General features: G+C 37.4%; 1 protein-coding gene across 1 annotated transcript in view; it reads left to right on the top strand.

Moving 5' to 3' along the window:
• The first annotated feature begins 415 nt into the window (after positions 1–415).
• The window catches only part of LOC129776931 (G-protein-signaling modulator 2), a 31,589-nt gene continuing 15,642 nt past the window's right edge, over positions 416–16,362 (top strand). The window contains exons 1-2 of the mRNA XM_055782879.1: positions 416–1,043; positions 13,694–14,433. Coding sequence (XP_055638854.1) covers positions 999–1,043; positions 13,694–14,433 — 785 coding nt within the window. The 5' untranslated portion in view covers positions 416–998. The remainder of the gene's footprint in view (positions 1,044–13,693; positions 14,434–16,362) is intronic.

Below are 16,362 nucleotides of genomic sequence, written 5' to 3'. Positions count from 1 at the left end.
AAAAATTCGTTATATTTACTAACTATTTCTCTCAGTGCAGCAGCCCCTTCAGAAACCTCGCCATTCATTACATCGTGTCATTCAAGCGTCACAGTTGTAAGCAGAGATGCCAGATGACAAGATATATTTCAATCATATTGAAGTTTTTTTATCAGTTGGATTTGGGTACAAACGAGCTTAACAGAACGCATTCCGCGTTAATTATAGCTTCTTTTTAACGATAGAACTGGTGAAAATATTTATTCTTTTGGGAACATATTGGATGTTTTTTTAACCATTGTTTAAAAATTGAGTCATGATTTTATTATATTTTTGCTAAATCATTTCGTTTAAACATACAAGATATTTTAGAAAGTCACCTGGCATCCTTGTTTGTGACGAAAACTCAACCGAAACTTCAACGAAACATCAACAGTCCGCTGAGAATAATCCTAGAAGAAGGCAAAGAAGGAAGACTGTGCGATAGAAGGGCATAGTGGAAGCAAAACACAAGCAACGACGACGACGACGGGAGCGACGCGAATGGTGCATCATTTCAGTGTTCTTATAATCTATACTTCGCCAGCATAGAACGGAAAATCCATAGAAAGAGCTCCATTTCGTTATCGCTTAATCGGTTCGTACAGTGCTCCAAGTGCCAAAGGATAGCGATAGTACTCCGAAGGAAGAGAGCTTGCTTTTCAAAATACTCGTCTTGTGCGTCACTCGTTCTATTTCGCATAGTTTTTTATGTATATTACTCGAGTGTATTTCGAGGAGACTGCCGCTGTGATCAATTTCAATGATTTTGTCGTTTAGTGTGCGATGATAATTGTTCAGTGAAATTGTGAAAAAAACGAATAAAAGACCACAGGAATCTTCGTTCCGCTGCGCCACCACCACTGCCACCGAGACTCGGGATTTGCATCATTGACCGATATTTGTTGGCCTTGATCGGACTGCGAGATATCAACACAATCACAACACAATAACCCGGAGAAACCAAAACAATCGACAATATGTCTTCTCTGTCGGCAAGCGCTGAAAATCTTTCCAGCGATCAGGTAAAGATTTTTATTTTTTTTTTGTTTTGAACTGAAGGTTGTTGCAGTCGATGGGGACACGACCAATTGATTTTCGTCTCTCTGTCTCAGTGCGGATTACAATGAAATTGTTTCGAATGAAGAATGAATCAACGCTGAATCATTCACAGTTTGATGGCATTTGTGTTGCGTTAGTTTGAGATCCGGCTTGGCTTCCCAATTCTGAAGCGAATGAATATTTGTTTTTATAATTGGGAAATTTGTTACAAACTGTGGTGTTTGTTTTTTAGTTTATATGTACCAAATTTACAAAGCATAAATATTGTGAAAAATAAATCCTTCTGTAGGTGTAGCAAGGAACTAAAAGAGACTGGAAAAAAATGATTATTTGTTTTATATTCAAGTCCAATTATTCATTCTACGGAGATTACTGACTGATAAAACATTTGAAATAATGCGCCATTATGCCCACTAGGAAAGCCTAAACACAATAATCAAAAGATGATTTGTGTGGTATAGTTCACAAATATTGTGGGTACATATTCCCAATTTTATTTCCATATTTTACTGCAACCCCTAATATTTTTCTGTACATCAGTTTTTCTTAAATTCGTCAATATCAAAACTCGTTAGGAGTTTCCAAAAAAATATTTCGTAGAAGAGCAATTTTATGTAGGAAAACAGTCGATTTTAACACTACTATACTCGCGCGTAAATCCTAATTTGTGTACTCTGAACTGTGCGCGTCTCTGTGATATTGCTATTATGTATTTGTATACGTTATTGGTATTTATTCAAAGATAAAAATGTAATTGAGTGAAAAAACTCCAGAAAATATTTTTTCTTTAACTTAATTCAGTTTTAATAGTCATTTAATTCAGCCACCTCATTGATGCTCGGCCTGTTAAACCTATACGCGAGTATAGAAAGGTTAAATTGATCCTCTCCGACTATTTTCAAACTGATATTTTCGATATGGTCATATCTACACAGTAATTGGCCTTTGACAGATTGTCCAAAAGTTAATCTTTAAAGCCAAATGTCTGATTAAAACATAATGTTAGACAAAGTTGATAGAAAACAAAGTTGTTAGGAAAACAACTCTTAAATAAAAAAAAGTAGAAAAACATTTTAAGTTAAACGGTTTAATGTACTAAAAGCTAGAAAATAATTAAGCAAGAAGCAGTTAGTAGTTATCACATTCCTTCCTTCATTGATCTAGGGCAATGATGAGAGTAAAATAAAGTCGTGAGGCACATCGGATTTCCATTATCCACAGTTAGTTGTTTCATCATATGCCTACTATTTTATTTCAGTCTCATCATTGCCCTAGGTTAATGAAGGAAGGGATGTGATAGCTATCAACTGCTTCTTGCCTAATTATTTTCTAGCTTTTAGTACATTAAACCGTTTAACTTAAAAAGTTTTTTTACTTTTTTTTATTTTCTAGTTTTTAGTACATCTGTATGATTAGTATACTTCTCTACAATAGAACCGTTCTACTTTTTTTTTTAATTTTCTCTTATCTAATTTTTTTCGGAATATTTTGATGATGTACTGCATGCTATTCGACAAATCATTTAATTTGATACCTATATTGAGGGGATTACAAAAAAATACATACACATTTTTGAATTTATGTTGTTCATAATGATCATAATGTTCTCCAAGTCAAGCCGTTCAGCCATTTTTCACCAGCGGCCAAATTGGATGTTTCAAGATAATAGAATACACAGTGTTATAATGACAGCAGAGATAAAGGGTTGTTCCAAATTTCAGATCAATAAATCAAAGGAATGGGGTCATTTTTTCATTAATGTGGGACAACTCTACAGACACACAAACATACGTACAAGCAGGTCAAGTTGAATGAAACCGTTTAAAAAAGTAATTGGCTATTTTGTTACAGCGGTTATCTTGGATTTGAATTATCTATAAATAGCTGTGATCTACTAGTCAATCCCCTTTATTTTATACCCATTTTGATGCGGCTTGTTTTGAGAAAATTTGTAATCCGCCATTTTGTGGTGGCGGTCATTTTGGATTTGCATTTTTTTTTGTAAATAACTGTGTTCTACTAGTCAATCCCTTTCATTTGATAACCATATTGATGGGTTTTGAGAATATTATAATCCGTCATTTGTGGTGGCGGCCATTTTGGATTTGCATTCCCCATGAATAACTGTGTTCTACTAGTCAAGTCCTTTTATTCGATACCCACATTGATGGAGTTTTGAGAAAATATGTAATCCGCCATTTTGTGATGGCGGCCATTTTGGATTTGCATTTTTCATAAATAACTATGTTCTACTAGTCAAGCCCTTTCATTTGATACCCATATTGATGGAGTTTTGAGAAAATATATGATCCTTCATTTTGTAGCGGCCGCCATCTTGGATTTTTAAAATCATTTAATATGCAGTTTTGTAATGACTGCAGAGATAAAGGTGTGTTCCAAATTTCAGATCAATCGGCCAACAGGAAGGGGTTCAAATTTCTATTAATGTGGTAAAGCGCTACAGACAAACATGTTACAAACATACAAATTACAGGGTAAGCTAAATAAAACCGTTTAAAAACGATTTAGAAAAAAAATATGTCTCAGTATCGACCCTTGGAGACACAGGATAAACTTGAATTTTGGAACAAAACACGGGGCGTACATCAGGTTCCAAGCAGAGTTTAACTTTCGCTTTAGTGCACCGACCAAGTGAGCCCGGGAACACCTCAGGAAAATTGGCACGACATATTTGGTCAGTGTCTTACGGCTTGTGATGAACGGCATTGACCAATGAGTTGGAAGAAATCGACAATAAATCAAATAAATCGATAAGTTGGATGCTCAGGATATTCAAATTCAACGACACGAAGATGAAGCCTCCTTTCTTCACACTTCGAATGATTAGTTCAGTAATGAACAATAAATTGCTTAGGTTTCGGTTTCTCGAATTCCTTTGCAGGTTTTGATTTTGATTCTCTCCTGTATTTCCTTTTTCGTTCACACTTATAATTGTGGCCTCGATAGGGACATTCTTGAATGGAGGATAAATTACCTTGAATCGGGTTTTCTGCAAAGAATCTTGAATACATTTTTTTTCTACTACACTGATGCGATGTTTGTGGATATATTGAAATAATATTAATACTTGACGAGTAAGAATAAGAACTAAGAATTCCAATGTGCAAAGAACACCAATTAATTATCTGTATTCAAGATTGAACAGATAAGAACTGTTCTCAGAGATGATACTCTTAGAGAGGGCTCAATTATTGTAGTGGAAAAATTACAAAAATAACCAATTTCGGAACGACCAACTGAAGTATGCAATATCTAAAGCCCAGAATGTGCTCTGGACTTGTAGTAGCATATTTGTAATGCGAGTCTTCGATTTTTGACGTAGGACTACGTCTTTGATTTCTATACTGTGATGTAAGTTCGAAGTTTCGAAAACGAAAGCGTTACGCCGGACCAAAAATTCGAGGAGTTGTGCCCGAGAACAGCGATACTCAACCTTTTTCCATAGGGGCCACAAACACGTGTAAGTCGTGGTGGCGCGGGCCGCAAAGAAAAAAAAATGAGGAAGGGTGATGTTCAAGACATCACCGCACTGTTAACATTACGAAATTATTGCTGGCGAGCACAAACATTGAAGAAATTTAATAATAAAACTCTTTGATACAAATATTTGATAGTAATGACAAGGGCCGATAAATGAATGCTTTCACTGAGTGAGGAGCGCGAACGCTTCGCGAAGTATTTTGAGGTGATTGTCAAATTAATTCTAAGCATCAACATGTACTGTTGATTGCTCGCTGCCTAGAGTACTGAAACTGGAATACTGAACTTCATGAATAGCTAAGTAGTTTTTCAGTATCTCCTAACAAAATTACACTTACGACGCAGGACGAAACATCTCAGCAGACGAAACAAAATTTCAACTTCAATTTTTCACCGAAGAACACAACTCTCAACGTTGAAAAATACCTTATGTCACTTTCAATCCGAAAACAATGGAATCACGAAAGTTGAATGATCGATTGAAAAAATCACAAATCAGTCATTCACGATTTATCAGTCATCCAAGAGTCAAGGCTTTCCAAACAGTATTTCTCAAGGCCGGGTTGTTTAGTTTGGTAATTCAAATTGGTATTTTTCAATGCTAGAGACGAATATACTGAAAAAGCTTAAAACCTCTACTATTCAGAACATCATCATTACACCAATAAAACCAAACCCACTCCTGAATTCACAGAAGCTCTCTTCAGGCAAACATAAACATTAAATAGATTTTTAGAATGCATAGAAAATTCTTAAATAACTCTTTTGTCGAAAGTTTTAGTGGCCCTGAAAAGGACCGATGCGTTTGTGTTGTTTTGTACACGCAGCTGAACATGACTGATTTATGATTCATTCTTGTTCTCGCAAGAACAGTACACGCACTCAGAACAATATACGTAACGCATTTTGTATGTATCGCGGCATTTTTCCCGCATTACAAACAGTGCGATTGTATATTTGTCCCACACTACCGTTATCTTTTTGATAGCGAATACCCACCCACTTAATTTTCTCTTCTGCCTTGATTCCGCTGCACACTATGCTTACTCGAATTTATAGATTTTTGTGATTTCAATAGTTTGCTTCGAAAGTTTTGAGATATTGAAACAAATTTTTGAGTCAATTAGTAAACATCATTACTCATACACCTTTTATCTTTCGAATGAAGTGATTGACATACCACTTTGTACAACTGACAAAGATGAGCTCGGAACTTTGCACTCCCAAATTCTCAACTTACACCCCCGTACAGATTCAAATATGAGGTGATGCAAAATACAAACACACTCTTCACCAGAAGGCATGCAAATCGAACCGAAGAAAATTGTGCCATACAGTGCGATATCTATCATTCATTCTTCCAATCGAACAAAACTATTGTGTGTGACATCAGCATTGAAAAAGACTGTTTCTTATTAGCAGTGATATTTGAATATTGTACCTCTCTTTATCGTAAAACACACATCCTTGTACATACTTGGTCACAACAACATGATAGTAAAATGTGTATTCTTCCAATTTTCCTTAATTTAAATCATTTATGGGCTAGGGAATCGTAATGTATGAATAACCGAAAACATTTAACGAATTTCCGATTCGATTGGAATGCAAACCATAAAATTTCACTCATAGCTAAAATGAATATTAATGGTAAAACTATTCCACAGAAAACCGTGACTAGTTTTCTGATTTGGTACCATTACTGAAAGACGTAGTCTTATGTCAAAAAAGGTAATGATTTCATATTAATATATTTTCATATCGATATTTTAATTTTTATTCACTAAAGTCGACAAGATTAGCCCTAACGATCGGATCAAATGTACTTAATAGAATATTTAATCTACTAATATCATTTAACTAGACAACTAACTAATGTGTTAATGTGTAATTTGTTAAACTCCGTTATTCTCATCTCATGTTTCCTAAAAGATTTCTTAAATTTTCGTGATTGTTACACATACGAAATGATAATGAGACCAAAAGCCAACCAAAAGAGCCTGGTAGACCGCAGGTCGAGTATAGCTGGCTTAGAACGTAGGACTACGCAATCATTTTTTTTAATTTGTTGGTTTATCATTTCGGATACTATTTGCGAGTACGTCGAAATTTCATAAATAACTCTTTAGTAAAAAGCTCCGGAGACCCTGAAAAGGTTGAATGGCTGGTGTGGTTTTGTAGAATCATTTCGAGAATCAACGATTCTTTCTAGCCTTTGCGAGAACAATACACTAATTGGTCATATGTCGCAATTTGTTTCTTTCCATCAATGCACGCATTGCACTTAATGCACGCATTGTTTTTAACGAGAGGCATCTTCCGTGCATCGCCATTCAACACGTATAATTGCAATGCCAGATGCACTTCAAGTGAAATATTTGCTAGCGTTCACAGCTCGAGGGGAAACATAAAACACAAAACGAGCAGAATAAGTCACCTTTGTTGTTTTGGGCACAGAGAGATTTTGAGAATTTTCCTTAGAGGAGATGCAATACTTATACGCTAGCGACAGCTTACTTACTATGCAAGGGTGGAGTTTCCTTCATAATTTCATAATAGCCATCCTTTCCCGATCGGTTGCTTACGATTACAGCAAACTTGGGTGAAAAAATATGACATTCTGGCAGAAGCGTCTCTAACGTGCAGAAGGCTTTTTAACGTGGTACAAGTTTAAGTTATTGTTGGTTATGTAAATTTTTAACTTTGAAAAATTATTTACTAATTAGCGAAGGTGTATGTTAATTTATGTTCGAAAGGGAAACTATACGATATCATACGAATACTTAGCGCATAACCTACACCGAAGTTGGACAGGCCAATTGAAAGGGCTAGTAAAGAGGAGGTCACTGAAATGTGAGCTCAGCTTTGATATAACGGATTCTGTTGATTTAAATTATATTCTAATTTTAGTTTGGAGCATACATAGAATAAATTATCGCTATCAAAAACGGTGAGTTGCTTTTTGATTGCTGTCGCAACATGTAGTTCGCAACTTATTCTCTTTTCGCTATCCCCTATAAGTTGCCCGTTATTAACAGCTCTGTTCGGGAAAGCACACAAATAGACAGAACAAATGCACAGGGAAAAGGGAATGCTTCCAATTTTCATCAATTTAAACCATATACAGACTATGGAATTGTAATGTATAGCATATCAAACAAATCTTAGAAAATCGATTAGTATGCAAATCGTTAAAATCCGTTCGCAGCAAAAATAGTTATTAACGTTAACTTTATATAAAATACTTTAACGTTATATAATATATATATAAAAACGTGACCTGTTTTCTGATTTGGCACCCTTAATGTAAAACGTAGTCCTACGTCAAACAATTTTTGAGCGTTAATACATCGTAACCAACTGAACGGAATGGTATGATAACCACTTCATAGGAAAGATAAAATGTCTCCACGTTATATGCTTGTCAATTATTGATCCAAAAACTTGTTTCAATAGTTTAAAAATTGCTTTGAAAATAGGCTATTGTACTCACATAAATCTGTATATAAGCTGGTCTCGCTCGGAAATCCACTCAGTTATAATTGAACACCGATTGGAGCATGTCGCTGCCGTGGCGAAGCTAACATCGTTCATCATGATAGTGCTGATGAACGGGGTCACCAAGAGCCTGTTTGTGCGAACAAACGGAATTGGTGCGTGTCGGGTTCATTAAAGATTCCTCCTAAGACCAAACGGAAATCCACCGGGAAAAGAATGGTACCACTAAAGGGCGCTTGAGGCATTGAAGACAGCCGCCACGCACACACACGCGCAGCTCTTTTCGTTTGGTGGTCATCTAGCTAGCATTGATTATTGGCGGGCGTCGAGGAGAAGAAACCGAAAAAATTCCAGAGCTTGGAATTATGTATTATGTTGAAGTAAAAGAGTTCATTTTGTTCTCTATTCATTATATACTGCAACCAAATACATTTTGTTTTGTAACTTTCTAATTAACAGGAAGGCTTCTGAGAATTATTCTACCCCTCCGGACAATATTTTCGTATTCCATATTGTGTTGTTGTCTTGAATTATGGAGACTTAAAACTTCTCCAGTATACTTGACTCTATCCATAGTTTGCCTCAAATGCATATAAGTCGTAGACATTTTATCTTTCGAATGAAATGATAATCATGTCAGTTCGTTCAATCGACAAAGAGGTATTGAGGCCAAGGCTTGGTAAAGTCATATTAAACTGAGGATAGTCAGCGGACTATGAAGAAATTTGCCTTCGTATTCGATTGGAAATGAGTGTTTGGCTTATTCCAGCAGTTTCCCCGTCAACATGACTCAACAGTCATTCGGGCGTTTAGTTGCTCTCTCGCTCTATCTCGACTATCGCATTTCATTCTTCCCGTCAAATGGACTTTAATGTTTATTGAGCATATTGTAGTAATCATGTGGATAAACCAACATCAGTGCATCGGACAAACCATGATCAGAATTGAGGTCATTGATATGCATTGATTTCATGATTTGGATATAAGGTAAATGATTTTGATGATTTTTGTCCAGTCGAAAATATGATCATGGTTTGTCCACTTTTTTGAATGCTCTAATTCAGCGCAACTTTGTAAAATAAGGTATTCGAATGGTTCAAAACATATGAAAAAAATTATCTTTTTCATGATTTACAGTAGTTTTATAGTATATTTTTACGGATCCACATGTTTTAAAGAATTATAAAACCCACCTTCTCGTGGTGTCGATGTGCCCCTCATTCGAGCTAACTTTAAATCAATCACCAAATGATTATTTGCCACATGTTAAGACCTTTTCTGGATTATAACACTTACAAATATTGTAAACATCATGCTTGCACACCATTTGTATCGGATTTACATAGCTAAACCATGTAATTAATGCATTTCGATGACCTCAATTATGATCATGAGTTGTCCGATTAACTAATGTTGTTTTGTCCAAATGATTTCTATGACAACCCCTTGGCGCGCTACAGTTTGTTTATTGTGTCTTTTGCGCATATCAGAAATAACGTTTCTCTGTGTTGAGTGTGTTGAGGTGAACACTTTTAAAATGCCCCGGAAAAGGCAACATTCTGAAAAAAGTATAAATTATGAATGGATCAATATAATGACAGTGAACTCAAGCAATAAGAATTGCCACATCCACTTGAAAATTCGAATTTTTTCATTCAAAAATTGTGATTCCTAAAACCGTACAAACCATGATCATTTTTTGGACAAACCATGATCATAATTTCTCTTTGAGGAAAATCATGAAAAACCACAAAAAAATTGAGTAATTTCAACGCTTCATGGTAGTATTAGCAACTAGAGACTTGGGGCTTTTCAAAAAACCCAAACTCGTACTGATTATATGTGATTTTCATGAAGAAAATCGATTTACATTTACTAGTTGCGTGAAAACACCCTAAATTGGACAAAACAAGATCATTTACCCTTTAAATCTGATACAAATGATATGCAAGCATTATGTTATGATATGAGTGTTATAATCCAGAGAAGGTCTAAATACGTACCAAATAATCATCTGGTGGTTGATTAAAAGATAGCTCAAATGAAGGGTGCGTTGACACCAATAGAAGGTAGACATTCTAAACCTTTAAAACATGTGAATCTTTAAAAATATCCCATAAAACTACGGTAAATCATAAAAAAAAGACAATTTTACACCCAGGTTTTTTTTACGCGAGGGATACGTACCTCGTAAAAAAAACCGCGTTAATTGGAAAATCCGCGTAAAAAAAACCGCGTAAAAAAAACCGCGTTAATTGTAAAATCTTACTATAAATAAAATCGCTAAAAAATAAAGCGCGGCCGTCGTGGACAGTCGTAAACGGTCGTAAATGGTCGTATTCTCGACGTAAACACAAACAGAGTGAGAGAGTGAGCAGCTGCGATGTGTTTTTTTTTGTGTGAGAGAGTGTGCGCGTTTGCATGTGTTATGTGTGTGAGGCCGTGCGGGTCTGCGTGTGTGCGTGTGTGCGTGTGTTCGTTTGCGTATGTTCGGTTGCGTGTGCATGTGCGTGTTTGTGTGTTCGTGTGCGTGTATGGGAGTGTGTGTTTTGGTTGATTGATGTATACAAAAACAGTGTGAGAGATGGAGCAGTCAGCAGATGCGATGTGTTTTTTATGTGTGAGACTGTGCGCGTTCGCTTGTGTGCATGTGTTCGTTTGTGCGTGTATACGATTGTGTGAACGTTTTTCTTTTTTTTTAGAGTAGAGAATAGAGAGTAGAGAGTAGAAAGTTGAGAGTAGAGAGTAGAAAGCAGAGAGTGGAGGGTAGAGAGAGTAGAGAGTAGAGAGAGTAGAGAGTAGAGAGAGTAGAGAGAGTAGAGAGTAGAGAGAGTAGAGAGAGTAGAGAGTAGATAGAGTAGAGAGAGTACAGAGTAGACAGTAGAGATAGTAGAGAGTAAAGAGTAGAGAGTAAAGAGTAGAGAGTAAAGAGTAGAGAGTAAAGAGTAGAGAGTAAAGAGTAGAGAGAGTAGAGAGAGTACAGAGTAGAGAAGAGTGAGAAGAGTAGAGAGTAGAGAGTAAAGAGTAGAGAGAGTACAGAGTAGAGAGTAGAGAATGTAGAGAGTAGAGAGAGTAGGGAGAATAGAGAGTGGAGAGAGTACAGAGTAGAGAGTAGAAAGTAGAGAGAGTACAGAGTTGAGAGTAGAGAGAGTATAGATTAGACAGTAGAGATAATAGAGAGTAGAGAGTAGAGAGAGTAGAGAGAGTAGAGAGAGTAGAGTGAGTAGAGAGTAGAGAGAGTAGAGTGAGTAGAGAGTAGAGAGAGTAGAGAGAGTAGAGAGAGTAGAGAGAGTAGAGAGAGTAGGGAGAGTAGGTAGAGTAGAGAGAATAGAGAGAGTACAGAGTAGAGAGAATAGAGAGAGTACAGAGTAGAGAGAATGGAGAGTAGAGAGAGTACAGAGTAGAGAGTAGAGAGAGTAGAGTTGAATGTTAAAGTCAAATTGAAAGAGCAAAAATTGATCGCAGAGAAAGAGTAGAAGTTTTAGACATAGAGACATTTGGAATAAAAAAGAAACATTGAATAAAAGAAAAGAAAAAAAGTTACGAGAGTCTGTTCGAGTGCAACAGCAAAGCTATTCCAATTACTTAACTTATTGGGCCGCTAGTCCGCGTAAAAAACACCGCGTTAATTAGAAAATCCGCGTAAAAAAAACCGCGTTAATTCGAAAATCCGCGTAAAAAAAACCGCGTTAATTCGAAAATCCGCGTAAAAAAAACATGAAACTTCGTTGCACACGAAGGTCGTACGGAGGATTTCTGCTTCGCAGTGGTGTGCTCATCAACCCATTCTTGCACAAGCTTTATGCTATCTCGAGATACTTCTTCTTGCACTTGCAGATTCATCAGCTAGCGACCCAGCTTGTATTTCTCCTGGAAATGCTTTCTCTGCAGCGCTAATTGCCTCTGTTCCTACTTTAACTGCTTCTGGTCTAATTCTTTCTGTTCTGTCAGGCATTTGCGTTGCAAAATCTGTCCTCCGAGTTGACGTGGTCGTTCCCATCGAAACTGGCATAGGCGGTGGTGAACAACGCGGGCAAATTGAATCTGTGTTCGCTACAGATGCATCGAACCTGGCACATAGGTGCGGCACTAATATCCGTCAATAGCGCTAAGTTCCGTCATATGGTCTCAGGAAGCATGAGGGACAGATTTGATATTGCTCAGTTTTTTTTACGTGGTGACCGCGTTAAAAAAACCGCGTTAATTGGAAAATCCGCGTAAAAAAAAACCGCGTTAATTGGAAAATCCGCGTAAAAAAACCGCGTTAATTCGAAAATCCGCGTAAAAAAACCTCGTATAAAAAACCGCGTAAAAAAAACCTGGGTGTATTTCTATGTTTGGAATACATTTGCACTTGAACTAGAACTGAACTAGAGCATTAAAAAAAGTGGACAAACCAAGATCGCATTTTCGACTGGACGAACCAAAATCATTTACCTTAGTCTTGAGCACAAATGTAAATAAATAGAATTCGGCTCTTCAAAACCAATATAATCGAGCCATTCGTACCGTATTTGTTGTGATTGATAAAACGTTTTTCATGGGTGCTAACAATTACGGCTGTGTTTTAAAACTGTACGGTTATATAATTTGTGCGCAAAGTGAGAGACAGTTGTGGAGGAATAAATACAAAAAAAAACTAAGAAACCATTAATGTTACTCATTTAAAGAGTTCGTTAGTTCGCTTCCAGTGAAGCGGGCAATCAGTAACTCACAGGTTCACTGGTGAGATGTTTGTTTTTTGATAACGGACCGATTTTACTCAAGATTCACTCTTTCTCTACTTAAATGTCGAATGTTCACAACACAAACTTTAGGAGTGAAACACATTTTTTACCCAATTCTCGTTTACTTATCAATCTAGATATAAATTTATAGAAAAAAATCATCACTATCATATCATTCAAGAAAAGAACGGGAGCATATCTGGTGTCACCCCTTTTATGCTTCTGATTTCAATCATTTCTTTCTTATGCTGGAGTGTGGTCCAATCCATTCGATATTAATCATCGTTGCTCATTGCTGCTATGGGTTCGGGGAGCGGCTGTCTGTGAATCATTCAATTAGGCCATTGCATACCAACGCACACACATACTGCGGTTCGTGACGGCAAGTGCGCGTATCGGTTTTCCGCACATATTTGCGTCTAAAATTAGTCGTGCTCAACCAATATACCAGATGTGAACTCCAGCATCCAGGTGAAACCGACGTTCGATTTTAGACTATAATTATGCTCGCTTTCGTTTCAAACAACAATATGTGTATGCATCCTCAATATGATTCAAGACATTTTCGGCAGAGTAACTTTGTAAACATTCTGTCTGAACGTGAAATTGTTTTACTAACGTTCACGACGTACCTATTTATACAGTGACCAGCAAAAAAAAAAAAAAATCTCCAAAAACAAGTATAATTGCTACAAATGTAAATTTAACAGTAGTGAATCTGTTAATTCTCGTGTCGTTTACTTGATCGTGTCGTATTATTCTTGATCAATGGTGTGACGGAACAAACTTTCCAGACAACCAAATATCATATATTCCTAACAAATAGTTAAATGTAATCATTACACTCAACTCATCGCTTTCTTCTATTTTCCTCCCACCTCAAACAGAATAACGATGGTTCATCGATGTGCTTGGAGTTGGCACTGGAGGGTGAACGATTGTGCAAATCCGGTGACTGCCGGGCCGGTGTGGCCTTCTTTCAGGCGGCGATACAGGCTGGGACGGACGATTTGCGGACGCTGAGTGCCATATACAGCCAGCTGGGAAACGCATACTTCTACCTGGGTGACTATGCGAAAGCGATGCAATACCACAAACATGACCTTACGCTGGCCCGCTCGATGAACGACAAGCTGGGCGAGGCAAAGTCCTCCGGAAATTTGGGCAACACGCTGAAGGTGATGGGTCGCTTCGATGAGGCTGCAATCTTCTGCCAGCGGCATCTCGCGATCGCTCAGTCACTCGGGGATCGGCTGTCGGAGGGCCGGGCGCTGTACAACCTGGGCAATGTGTACCACGCGAAAGGTAAACAACTCGGTCAGAAAGATCCGGGAGATTTTTCTGATGAGGTAAAGGAATCGCTCATGCAGGCCGTGGATTACTATCAGCAGAATCTGAAGCTGATGAAGGAACTTGGCGATCGAGGAGCTCAGGGGAGGGCGTGTGGTAACCTGGGGAACACATACTACTTGCTGGGAAATTTTGAAACTGCCATTGAACATCACCAGGAGCGACTACGGATTGCGCGGGAGTTTGGCGACAAGGCTGCGGAACGGAGAGCGAATAGCAATCTTGGTAATTCGCACATATTCCTTGGGCAGTTTGAGCAGGCGGCTAATCATTATAAGTAAGTATAGTACATTAGTGTAGTGTAAGCAATGTAAACAATAGATTCATTAGCTTATAGGAGTAAAATTACTGTTCATTACGCCGATAATTATCCTAGTATGAACGGTAGCAAATTTTGCTGCCGATGTTTATGGATAAATCACGCCAATTCTGATAGACTAATGATTTCGATTAACAGATCTCGATTGTTAAATTTGTTAAACGGGTTGATCGAGGTCGCTTTGCTTGATAGTTCGATTCTATATTGATGTTCTGCCACTCACCTTTTTTTATTCTTTATTTGAGAGGTTTTCAGCCTCCTGGGCTGGTTCGTCTTTTTATCGACGTCAATGCCGCAAGATTTCGTTGGGAATTGATTGCACATTAAATTATCACATAAAAATTGGACATTAAAAATAAACACATATTAATCCTTTTACGAAAAATAACTTGCTGTTTGCTTGCTGGACCAGCTCTGATCATATCAGCTCATCTAAATGAGCTGTTCTTTATGAACAGCTCTTCAGCTCAGTTGTCAGAGCCGACTTTCAATTTGGGTCCCAAACTCGATAGCCACGAAGCCAGTTTGAAAATGTTAAAATTCAAATGAAATTTTTACATCATATTATTAATTACTTGAAACACGTATTCCAGACTATTATTTACAACAGACTCGGCGAGTACAACATTTCCGACATTTTTACTGAGGCTTTACATTACAATAGAAAGTTTTCTTCAAAAAAAAAAAAATCTTATGAGATTTTTGCACCGCCTGCAAACAAAGTGTTTTTCATTGAAATAGAATACTCATTTGATACACAGAAGTTAATTTTCATTAATAATTTGAATTTTAAAAACGTGTTCATTCTGCCTGAGAGCCAATTATTATTTTTGGCGCCCCCTAAACTGGTAAACAAAGCTCAATGCCGTCAACGCGAATATAACAGTTGAAAAGACGAGGGACAAATGAAACTAAACTGATGTCTTAACACGAAGAGCGAGAGACGGTCAGTTCATTTGAATCTTACAGCTCACACACTCTCTTCAATTCTACAGCTCTTTTCTCTCCTTCATCATCATCAAAGTGAGCTGAAGAGCTGTTTTTTTTTTGCGAGCTGTTCCGCGTCAACTCACTTCAAAGAGTCGATTCTTCGGAACAGCTCATGAGCGGATGGCACATCTCTAACTCGGACCATGGCTCCAGGCCAAGCACAAGAAGTGCTCGACGGAGCGTGTGAGACCTAGCAGTGACCGGTTTTACATCGTCAAACCAGGCAATCTGGCGCTTGACTTTTCTGAGGAACTACCCTCTCTCTGCGAACCACCTTTCGGTCCAAAAGGTGCGGAAAGAGTTAGGGTTCACGTCGTCAAGCGGCACATCCCGAGTGAAATGGTCCGGTGTGACCGAACTACAACTACAAAACTAATAGAAAATTTGATTACTATTCTACATCTGGGATTTTTCTGAAAAATTACCGGAAAATCAGGGAATATCAGGATTTTTTTTTTGGTTTTTAAGTCGACACCCTGTTGTACTTCCGAGTCGTCGGACTCTTAGAATTGGGTAAGAATTGTAATGTAATTCCAGAGAAAAAAATCTCACTTTTACTGACGTGACGTTTGGAATAGTAAATATTTTTTCTTCTGATCTTATCAGTTAGTTTTGTTTTAGAAACTTGAAAGGCAGTGAATTGGTGTAACACATAATCAACCTATTGGGTGTGCAATTCAATTCGTTCCATTTCCACAAAATGGCTGTCGACGGCGACAGCTGATTTTTGCTGAATTATAAAGATGTCGACACAAGTGCCAACCAAATATTGTTTACAAGTCTTTGAGTTTTGCACAACAAGTTCAATTTTACTGCGTTGAAAATGTCGAGTTTCGTTGCAAATTAGCACCATTTGCGGGATATTTTGATTTTCTGTTTCCATTGGAAGAAAAATGG

Source organism: Toxorhynchites rutilus, chromosome 3 (assembly GCF_029784135.1).
Source record: "Toxorhynchites rutilus septentrionalis strain SRP chromosome 3, ASM2978413v1, whole genome shotgun sequence".
Classification (NCBI taxonomy): Eukaryota; Metazoa; Arthropoda; class Insecta; order Diptera; family Culicidae; genus Toxorhynchites; species Toxorhynchites rutilus.
The sequence above is the reverse complement of the archived record's forward strand: the minus strand, read 5'-3'. Positions and strand labels throughout refer to the sequence as shown.